The sequence below is a fragment of the Suricata suricatta genome, chromosome 13, assembly GCF_006229205.1.
Source record: "Suricata suricatta isolate VVHF042 chromosome 13, meerkat_22Aug2017_6uvM2_HiC, whole genome shotgun sequence".
Taxonomy (NCBI): Eukaryota; Metazoa; Chordata; class Mammalia; order Carnivora; family Herpestidae; genus Suricata; species Suricata suricatta.
The window spans coordinates 83,166,208-83,177,921 of NC_043712.1; the positions used below are offsets into that span (position 1 = coordinate 83,166,208).

At 42.4% G+C, this 11,714-nt stretch overlaps 1 protein-coding gene across 5 annotated transcripts in view; it reads right to left on the bottom strand.

The window, feature by feature from the left end:
• RFX3 (regulatory factor X3) overlaps positions 1 to 11,714 on the bottom strand; it is a 261,029-nt gene that overhangs the window by 32,620 nt on the left and 216,695 nt on the right. For all 5 annotated transcript variants that reach the window (XR_003901718.1, XM_029919467.1, XM_029919468.1 and 2 more), the window contains one exon: positions 6,902 to 7,110. Coding sequence is in view for 4 of the 5 variants with exons in the window: in XM_029919467.1 (XP_029775327.1) it covers positions 6,902 to 7,110 (209 nt within the window). In the remaining variant the exon portion in view is untranslated. The remainder of the gene's footprint in view (positions 1 to 6,901; positions 7,111 to 11,714) is intronic.

Below are 11,714 nucleotides of genomic sequence, written 5' to 3' on the forward strand. Positions count from 1 at the left end.
ATCATCTATCATTCTGTAAGAGATGAAAAGGTTGAGTGTTGCCAAAAAGAAAGGAAAAGAACTCTCATTTACTGTTTCTGCGAGTACAAATTCACAAAACTTTTGTGGTGAAGGGAAATCTGTCACTATCAAAACTAGAAATGCAGAAAACCTTTTTAAAAAACTTTTTATGTTTATTTCTTATTGAGACAGAAACAGAGTACGAGTTGGGGAAAGGCCGAGAGAGAGGGAGACACAGAATCGGAAGCAGGCTCCAGGCTCCAGGCTCTAAGCTGTCAGCACAGAGCCCGACGCGGGGCTTGAACCCACGAACCGTGAGATCATGACTTGAGCCGGAGTCAGATGCTTAACCAACTGTAGAAAACTTTTGACTTAGTCATTCTGATTCCATAAATTTACACAAATGAACAAAGATAGTTTTAACTGTAGCAGTGTTTATACTGGTGAGAAACTAGGAGGGAAAACTAAGTATACATTAGTCGATGTTGGTTAAATAAATGACGGCTCATTCATGTATGAATTGTACGCAATAATTTAAAGACATGAGGAAGACTGGACATAAAGGTAGTAACATGGAAAGGGGCCTACGATGTCATGTCAGGTTAAAAGAAGTAACATGTATGGGAGTCTATTTAATAAAACAACTGTCTTACCGTTAAAAAACATCCTACCCTTAAATAAATGGGCATGTAAAATACTCCACTGGCACTGAGGTGGCACACTCCATTCACACAGTGTTAGTCACTTTAAAAAGTTCAAACCTTTTTACCAGAATGTGTCTGAAGATACATGGCCAATTTCATGCAAAGATAATCATTACGGTAATTTTATTAATTGTATCACAATGCCGACAACCACCAAAAGGCTTCAGAATGAGGGGGAAAAAGTAACGTTTAAGTAACGTATGAAGCATACACATAATAATATTGAATATTGTGAGGAGATTAAAAGTTATGTGTTTGAAGATGTTTAATGATGAGAAATGCTTAAGATATCACGTTAAATAAAAATGCTAAGGGAAAGACACAGATAATCAACTATGGTAAACAACTAGATTCCAATTTTACATAACACTAAAACCCCCCCAATAATTTACCAATTTTTATTTCTGGGTATTAAAATTATGATATAAGTGTATTCCCCATTACTTTTTTTAAAGGTTTTTTTTTTAAAGTTTATCTATTTTAGAGAGCACAAGTGCGCACCAGCAGGGGAGGTACAGAGAGAGAGAGAGAGAGAGAGAGAGAGAGAGAGAGAGAGAGAGAGAGAATCCTAAGCAGGCTCCATGCTGTCAGTGCAGAGTCCGATGTGGGGCTCAAACTCATGAACCACAAGATTGTGGCTGGAGCTGAAACCAAGAGCGGTACGTTTAGCCTACTAAGCCACCCAGGTGCCTCTTTAGAAACAAAAGATTTTAAGTAATTTCTACACCCAACGTGGGACTTGAACTTACATCTCCCAGATCAAGAGTCAACAGGGTCTACTGACTGAGCCAGTCAGGCACCCCTGCTTGTCATTTTGAGTATTTCATATATTTTCTAAAGTGAGTGCATATTGATTTTATTTAAAAATGTTTATTTTCCCTCTCTCTCTGTTCCTCCTCTATTTGCACTCTGTCTCTCTCTCTCTCTCTCTCTCTCTCAAAAATAAATAAAGATTAAAAAAAGGGGGTGACTTGGTGGCTCAGTTGGTTAAGTGTCCGACTTCAGCTCCGGTCATGAACTCGCAGTTTGTGGGTTCAAGCCCTGTGTCGGGCTCTGTGCTGACAGCTCAGAGCCTGGAGTCTGCTTTGGATTCTGTGTCTCCCTCTCTCTCTCTGGTCCTCCCCTACTTGCATTCTGTCTCTCTCTATCTCTGTCTCTTAAAAATAAATAAAGATTTAAAAAAATTTTTTTAATGTTTCTTTCATGGGGCACCTGGGTGGCTCAGTTGGTTGAACATCTGGCTCTTGATTTCAGTTGGGTCATGAACTCATCATGGTTTGTGGGTTCAAGCCCTGCATCGGGCTCCATACTGGCAGCTCAGGGCCTGCTTGGGATTCTCTGTCTCTGTCTCTCTCTCTGCCCCTCTCTTGCTCATGCTCTTTCTCTCTCTCAAAATGAAAAAATAAACTTTAAAAATGTTTATTTTAAAAGATGACATTACAAATATAAAAAACCAATTCTGAGTCAGCTGAATGTGAATAAATCTTTGCAGGGATAAACATCACAGATATAGAATGAGTTCTATATAATATATATTTCTAAGTTCAAATTTTAGGCCTTTATATTTCCGTTAAGATAGAAAACCCCTGAAATCGTGTTAATGACTAAGGAAAATATTCATATTGAGTCGCTTTCTGATAATACTCTAACATGCAGAGTCAACTGCTTTTTTCCAAGAGAATTTACCTCCGTCCACTCAATAGATGTTTATTGAATTCCTACTCTGTGCCAGGGTCTTGTTCTAGAACAAGTTAGACAAAAGTTTGGTTTTAGCAGAACTCAAACTCTAGTAAGAGAAAACAGTTGAGGAAACACAAGCAGATAAGATATAGCAAGTTAGGGTAAGTCCTATGGAAAAAAGTATATAAGAAAAAAAAAACATAGATCAGGAAAAAAATAAATCCTATAAAAAATATGGAGAGGGATGGTGACGAGCATTTTCAGGTAGGTTGTCAGGAAGGCTCTTTCTGAAAAGGTGACACAACTGAGGAGAACCTGGATTACAGTGAGCCGTGTGAGAACATGTGAACTTTCCTGGCGGAAACAGGGGCCTATGAAAAGGCAGAACCAGGCTTGGTATGTTCCAAGAACAGCCAGGAGGCAGTGTGGCTGGAAGGCAGTCAGCAAAGAGAGGGACACACAGCGGGTCTGGGGACACCGCGAGGTCCCCACTGGGTCTCTGGGACGGAGCCCTGGATTTTATTCTGCGCATTTTGGAAACTTCTGGACAGTTCGGCAGTCACCTTATTTCAGCATAAAATACACATGCAATACCAAAATCTGTTGGAAAACTCAAAAGAATCTGCTGACCTTCAGTTATAATACCTCGTTATTTTTAGGAATCGTGGTAAGCGTGAAATTGCTGTCGTATGTTTAGAAAAGAATCCATTGAATTATATTTTGGACCCTGCTTTAGTATCATCTCTATGTTTGGACCTTTGCCCGACAGGCCAAGTATTAAATGACACAATTAACAGTTTAATTGGAAACTTCTTGCCCGATTCAGACTTTCTAGAAGAGAAATTCAACGGAGTCAGTTGAATTTCATGTTGCTAAGTTACCATGAATTCAATTTCTTGTAAACTCAGATTTATAAAGTTAATTGTTTCGTAACAGAGGAGAAATGTATGGTGTGGGCGCTGAAACCTATACCCTAGCAACGGACCCTCAGTCCCCCGCTTTGAGTGTTGGGGGATGTATCACACCCCCGCTAAGGACAAAAAGGAGACCATCCCACCTGTGACCCCCATGCACACCCTCTTTTCAAACAGTGCTTACGGTTGACGCCCAAAGAACATGACTGTTTGGAAGGTCTAGAAATGGTCGGGTTGTAAGCAAACTACATTCCCTTTCCCCCTTTTCGAGTCGCTGTACCAACGCTATTAATCTCGTTCTGTAAAAATGGGATATTTGGATGACCCTCAGGGGGTTCTGAGGAACGTTCTGTTCTGTTAACCACAAAGCACACAAGCTGAGAAACGGCCCGCGAACTTCTCCGTTTCTGCCCAGGAAAGGTGGTAATGTTTTTTCCCACCTCCTGGGGAACCACCAGCCATCCTTCCCGGCCAGGTTAGGCAAGGAGAGACCCCCATTTGGAGCCGGGAGTGTCTGCAGTAATGCTTCAGCCTGCTGCGGTCATGATTCTACGCGAGCCCATTTCCCTATTTGTATGCACATAAATAGATACACAGAACTTGAGAAATTATGAGATTAATGGACTTCAGAACATGAAGGGTCTGTGTGTGTGACTGCCAAATTCTTCTTACAATGCCAAAACCGAAGGAAGGAAAAAAAAAAAAGAACCTCTCTAATGCTGCTTTCCTGATAGTCTGTGAATGTAGTTTTCATTACTCAGTACGCTCTTACGCCTCAGTAAAAAACAGTTCGGATTTAAGGGCTCTTAAGTTTCTAAGCTGTGGACTTTGCCTACCAGCGGGAGGTACGCATCTGTCTGAATATGCCTTCCCTTCTGTGGTCCTGAACTACACGCCTTTGAGTCTTTTTGAAATGAAAATAATACCCATAATAGTGTCTAATAATAACAAGCCAATTATCCCCAACTCAGGGAGGACAGAGGCCAGACAAGCGATGGTCTGCCGGGTTTGTATTTCTGCAGAGAACAAGAAATACAAGTAAGTAATTTTCTCTCCTTTCAAGATACTTGCAACAGATCTCTGTAGAGACGGAGGCTCCAGGGGTATATTTCTAAAATGATATCAACTAAATATAGAAAAAAAAGCCCCCAGGAAGGAGTAAGGGCAAGTTTGACATAACAACCTTAGAAAGCAGTCGGGAAGGAAAAAAAAAATAAACACCTTGCTTTTTCTGATACAGAGAATGCACCGTGCTCTTGGCTGTATAGGTTTGAGAATTAACTAGCTCGTATGACTGGTTTTATCAATCATTTGTGAAATACATATACCATCTGTACGACTTTCTGAGAGAAAAATTTTTGAATAAAAACGTCGAGGCATAAACAAATGGGAAAATATCTGAAACCTTTTAAGAAATGTTCTCAAATTAAAATTTGGAATTCTACTATTACTATGCGTATTGCTGCATCTCCTGAGACACTATGACGATGTTTTCCAAATCTTCCCCACGTATCCAGGGAAAACTTAACATTCCTCATCAACACATTTCTCATGAACACTCAGATCTAAATTGGCACTGGCTTTACTGCAGCGTGCCAGGGGTCATGGAGCCGGGCGGCCTGTGCATCAGGCACTTCCCAGGGCACCTGGGTGGCTCAGTCGATTGAGCGTCCGACTTCGGCTCAGGTCACCATCTCACGGTTCGTGGGTTCGAGCCCCGCATCAAGGTCTGTGCTGACAGCTAGCTCAGAGCCTGGAGCCTGTCTTCGGATTCTGTGTCTCCCTCTCTCTCTGACCCTCCCCTGCTCACAACTGTCTCTCTCTGTCTCTCAAAAATAAAAATAAAACACTAAAAAAAAAATTAAAAAAAATAAGGCACTTCTCAAGTCATATGGGTTAAAGGTACTATTAAATGCAGGAGACACAGAACTGTGGAATTACTCCATTTCAAAAACAAGACAACAATATCAGAAAACGGGCCGGGTTTTTTTTTTTTTTTTTACTGCATTGGACCCAGGGCTAAACATCAGAAGACTATTTATTAGAAGATTAAGCTAACTCTTAATTAAACATCTATAGTGCATCTATAGTTCTACTTGAGCTTAAGAAATGAGAAGTGGATGAAATCAAGTAAAATCAGCGGAAAGAAAGAAGTCACATACACTAAGCGCCAAAGCAGCTACCAACATCATCAAAAGACCTCTGGTAACATCTTCATGACGGGGGTCAAAACAAGACGGACAAACCTCACAGTCGGGGCTTCCGCGTTAACAAGTACTGCCAGTTCCTAAATTCGGTTACTTACTTATATGCCTTCTCTCTGCATAACTAGCTCTGGACTCACCACTGAGGTCCAGATGATGACCACAGTGCACCCACAGCCACAGTCTGGTATGTCCTGTGGTCACTACCTTCTGGTACCTGCACGTGCACAGAGTCTAAATCAGGAACCACCTACACCTCGAAGTAGATATGGCCATCACGCCCGAGGTGGGGACATCTTCATCACAAGGAAGAACAACAACGAAAAAACCCCACGTCCCACAAGAAAAAAATTCCAGGATCAGAAGTAAAACTTAACTAGTTCATGTTACAACATGGGACTCCACCTCTCAGTTCCACCCTCTGTATTCTGGTCTATAAACCTATGCCCAAGGCTCGCTTTTAGGCCTCGGAGAAGACACGTAGGCAACAAGGACTCCCAACATCTGAGGTCATGGATGATGTAATCGAAGGGCTTTCTCTTCCAGGGTTCCAGGTTGATAAAAACACACACTTCTATCTATATTATTTTAGCCAATAAGTGATTCATACTGCACAGTCTACTAGACTCTTGGTTCTTAAACGGGGCTATGTGTTAGAATCCCCAAGAGGAAGCTGTCAGAAGACAACATTTTCTTATCACCTCTATGCCTCGCCACCAAGATTTTGATTCATTCGGTAGGGTCTGGGGAGGTACCTACGATTTTTATTTATTTTCCACTAATTCCAATATGCAGCTGGGTCTGAAAACAGTTGTAACTGATAAAATGAAGAAGTTAACCAGATGGCTCTGGCCATACGTCACAATCACCTAAGGGACTTTTCTCAGAGCACAGATTTTTATGCCCCCTCTGATTGGCTCCGCAGTTTCTGATCCTAATGGATTTGGGGGAGGGGCCTGAGAATTCGCTTTTCAAATATGTTTCCTGATGCTCCTGGTCTACCGACCACAGTCTGCATATCACCTCACTAGAGGATCTCAAGCAAGTGGTGTTAAGACCTCTGGAAAGCAGCTCCCATAATGCCTGTCCGCATGAGGGAAGGTGACCCTGGCCCTTTCCTGTTGCTGGCACAGCAGCTGGGCTGGGACCTGGGGCGTTCCCGCCTGGGAGCTCCAGGGCTGGGAGCAACAGGCTTCGTTCTCCTAACAGATTATTCCTGCAAAGCTCCTGGAGCGATTCCATGACGCTGGCATCAGCGGGGTGGCCTGAAGGTAATCCCAGAGGGGACTGTGCACCCCAAGCCCTCACTGGTTTCTTGTCTCTGGTCTGAGAAGCACGTACATATGCACATATTTGCGGCCTATGAAGAATAAAGCTTGGGAAAAGGTGAGCACGATACCTGTAGAAAGACCATTTTAGCAGGAACTGCCTGGCAGCCTTGGGAAAGCTGGGCCTCCCCTCGTAGGGCTTCAGCGCCTGCATCATCACGTTGTCCAGCCACGCGGCCCACTGCTCCAGGGTGCTCTGCTGCTGAAGAGTCATCTTGAAGTCCGTCTCTAGTCTCTGAACCATGTTGTCATCACACTGGCACACCCAGGAGGCCTGCTCCTGGGACGATACACAGAAAGCAGAGGAAAAGTTCAACTCCGCGTCTGCTCCTCCAACGGCCAGCACGCAAACCGGGTGCACGATGGGGAAGGATCGTGAAAGCTTCAAACCATTGAAGGGATTAAGAAAATGAACAACCAGTTGTCAGTTGTTAAGAAAATGAACATCGTCGCTGTGCACGAACAACTGTGACTTGGTTTTTCTACGTCAGTTAGTCTGGGTGAAGGATCAGAATACACCCTCTCCTCGGGCGCCTGGGTGGCTCAGTGGGTTAAGCCTCTGACTCTTGATACAGGCTCAGGTCAGGATCTCCCAGTTCACGGGCTCCACCCCGCATCTGGCTCTGTGCTGACGGCATGAAGCCTGCTTTGGGATTCTCTTTCTCTTCTCTCTCTGCCCCTTCCCAGCTCACTCTCTCTCTCAAAATAAACATTAAAAAATAAAAATAAAATACATGATCACCCAAGAAAAAGAGAATCTGTGCCAATAGTCTACAGTCTTTCATTCTACTGTTTGACTCTGCCTTCCAAATTCTCTCTCCCCACCCCCCCCCCACCCCCAATCAGATAAAACTTTCAAGCCAATCCAACTGAGAGGATTTAGGGTAAGTCAGATGGATGAACAGATTCAATTGGCCGAAAGAGGTCCTTCAGGTTTAAAAGGGAAACACACACTCAACAGTACTGGGTAGAAGCATATACTATATGAGGTTTAGGCTTTGGGAAGTGCCCAGAACAGAAAGACAACAGCAACCACAGCAAAACTACTTTTGAGGAAACGTAGAGATCTACCCGCCAAGGAACTCGGCTACTACCGTTTTCCTTCTGGTTCTGCCTGGAAAGGTTCGTGGTTGGTAACAGCAGTGGGAACAAGAACTTTAAAAGCTACGTTTCAGTAGTTGCTCTAAGTTTTAGGACGTTTCCAGTGCTATGCTGCATTTTAACATTAGAAAGTATATACTCTCAGGATTGAAATACAAATATTTGGTAATATAACGTTGGACCGAGAGTCAGAGGACATGGATCTTAATACGGGCGCGAATCAACTAAACTGACCGCAAACAACTCACATAATCTATGTGGCCTGGTTTCCCGGAAGCATAAAACAAATAAATGAAATGTGACAAGAGCTTTGAAGCCGGGTTCACTGCATCCAGATAAGCTTTTGTGGAGGGCTGACTGCGAAGGTCCTAATTCTACATCTAAAACACTGTGACTATGCGTGTACTTTTCTGTGAAGGGTGTTTGTAGCTTCCATTCTCCGAGCTCTTGGAGGACAAGTTCATTCGCACAGACAGTTTCAGCTGAAGAAACCCCTAACCTTCATTCTCTGGTTCCAGCGTCTCCTCTGATCGGACAGACATTACCTATTCGACAGACATTTCAACTGGGAGGCATTTCAAATACAAAATGCCCAGACTGGATTTATTTTACTTCCCCAGGGAAACCTCCAGTTTCTTCTAAATTCTCAGCAGATGACACCATCCACTATCCTTCTCTGACCTAATTATTAGCCAGGAAGTCTTTCAGAATTACCTCCCAAGTATCACTTTTCAGCTGTTTTAAGTACGCTAAGATAGAATCATAGAAAAAGATGAAAATACAAATCAGCACAAAGGAACGCAATACTAAGAACATCTAAGATGTCAACACTAAGAGCTAACTAAAACATGCTGATGCGTAAACCTTTCAAACTTTTCACAGTATGTGCTGATGCATATATAAATACTTAAAGGAAAAAAGGGTTCATATCATACATCCTAGTAGAGAGCCCGCTTAGTTTCACTTAACGTACATATGATAACCGAATTTCCACGTAGGCAAATGTAGAGCTATATTTAGTGTTGAATGACTGAATTTGCTTTAAGGCATGAATATGCCATTATTTATGGAACCAATTCCATACCAACGGATATTCATGCTCCTTCCAATACTTTACTATTAGGAAGAATGACGGAATTACCTTTCTTGAAACTATTATCTTTGCAAATTCTCCACTTACTCCCTTATGATAGAATTATATAAGAATAGCTAAGCTCCCTCAACATATCCTGTCAAATGACTCGGGAATTTTACATCAAGAGTCCAGGAGAGTACCAGGGAAGAACTGAGGCATCAGGGAAAGGATCAGGAAGTTCGTCTTTGTTCTCTGCATTAATGTCCTCCACGCATTTAAAAAATTGTGGTAAAAAAATAACATAAAATGTATCACCTCAACCGTCGTTTAAGAGCACAGTCTAGAAGTGCTAACCATATGCTCTTTATTACACAATCGATCCATAGAACTTTTTCATCTGACAAAACAAGCTCTACCCTGCCTGTAGGCGGGGCTGTTTCTTGTTGGTGCACTGACAGCGGGGGCGGGGGGAGAGGATAACTCACTGGCATCCTTGGAGGAATTTCATTTCTCACCATAAATTCCAGGCTCACTACCTACTTGGCAGTTCGTTTCAAGGAAAGGCAGGATGGTTGGGAACTGAAGCCTAACTTAGGCAAATACCACCACAGGACATTGGCTAGCTTTTCAGATGACATTTTACGCCATTTTATTACTCTGGAGATTGAAAACATATTGATAATAGAGTATACTGTCAATACTGCCTTGTGAAAAAGTTTGGACATTTCAATTCTATAAATGGAAAAAGTTAAGGATGAACATTAGAGATGTTCTTAACTTACAAATAAATTACATTCCAAATGATAAGGCGTCAATAGCTGCAACATCAGAATTTTTTAAAAATAAACAAACATGTGATGATATCTTATCGGGTCAGCCTACCAAACCCCCTTGCCCGTCACGCAGACGGAAAACTCACCCATGAAAACAATTCCATTGCAATGCTATGGATTAAATCAAACAGAAAATCAATGATGGGGCAGTAAAGAAATCATCTTGAACGCATGAGAAGAAGAAGATTTAATTAGGGGAGAATGAAAGGGGATAAAGATTTACGGAAACCCTGAAGGAAACCTCTTAGTACTTTCGAGCCCTGCGGAGCGCTGGGACACTCACGCTGAAATGTCACCTCCTTGTTTTACATTAACGTCTCCTTGCCAAGGGAGCCTTCACCCTCACAGATGCCCACGCTACTGAGGTCAGTCTTGGAGGGGCGGGGACAATTTCCAGATGAACAGGCGTGGGTGGTAAAAGTGGAATGAGAAACAGAAGGAGAACTCCAGAGGGCTCTAGGAAAACCCGGCAAATCTCCCAACAGCAACGGAAAGAAAGGAGGAAGGAAGATAGAACGTGCTACCCTGAGGAGGAGAGAACTGATGGAAACGAGGGTGAGAATCAAGGTGTAGGGCCACTGTGTTCCTGGTCCTCTGAGGAAAAGAAAGGGGTCCTGGGGACAGACAGTAAAGCATACAAGTCCCAGCACGAATATAATGGTCACACAGACAGGGGGCGGGAGGGAACTCGGTAGCTGAAAGCAGAGGACGGGGAGGGGGGAGGGGAAGGCACCTCCAGTTGGTGGTGGGCGGAGGAGGAAAAGAGAGGAAGTCCGATCCACCATTTCCATGCAGTGATGATCTCAGGTTGGCAAGTACAACCCAGAAGGACCCCCGGCACACAGACTTCATCGGGTCACAGACACACAAACGTAACAGAAAACCTTTCTCAGCTATTCCTGGGAATCATTCTTCCTTTTTTTTTTAAATGATGTGTAAATGGCATTTTATTTTATTTATTTTCTTTTTAAAATTTATTTATTTAAATTCAAGTTGGTTAACATACAGTGTAGTCTTGACTTCAGGGGTAGACCCCGGTGAATCGTTGGGGCGCCTGGGTGGCTCAGTAGGTTGAGTGTCCGGCTTCGGCTCAGGTCATGATCTCATGGTTCGTGGGTTTGAGCCCCACGACGGGCTCTGTGCTGACAGCTAGCTCAGAGCCTGGAGCCTGCTTCAGGTTCTGTGTATCCCCCTCTCTCTGACTCTCCTCTGCTCATGCTCTCTTTCTCTCTCTCAAAAATAAATAAAACATTAAAAAAAAAAAAAGAACCCAGTGATTCATCACTTACATAGGACATGCTCCTCAATGCCCGTCACCCATTTAACCCACCCCCACTCCCTCCTCTCCAGAATCCCCAGTTTGTTCTCTGTATTTAAGAATCTCTTATGGTTTGTCTCCCTCCCTGTTTTTATCTTATTTTTCCTTGGGACTCATTCTTAAATACATTTTCTGCTACTGAACTTATATTACTTTTTGAAACTTTACTACTTCAACTTTTTTAAAAGGTACTTTTTAAAGTATTGTTTCTGAATGAAGATTTGTAAGAAACATTATAGGATAAATTTCAAGGCAATATGAATTTTAATATTCTCACGAAAATCAGTTTTCAATTTCAATGAACAATGTAAAGTTAATGGCTTTGCAAACCTGAGACAGTTTGTTCTTATGAATGTTTTAAGTTTGCATGTGTGCATTTATACGTGTTTGTACATAGAAATAGAAAGAGAAAGACACATTTAAAAAAATTTTTCACATAAGTAAGAGTTTGAGCTCAATCCATGAAAGTCAGAATGAACTTAACTAATTACTATGCCCTAATACTACTTTTTGATTTATTTGTTTTAACCTTGTAATGTTTGTTTATTTTTGAGAGA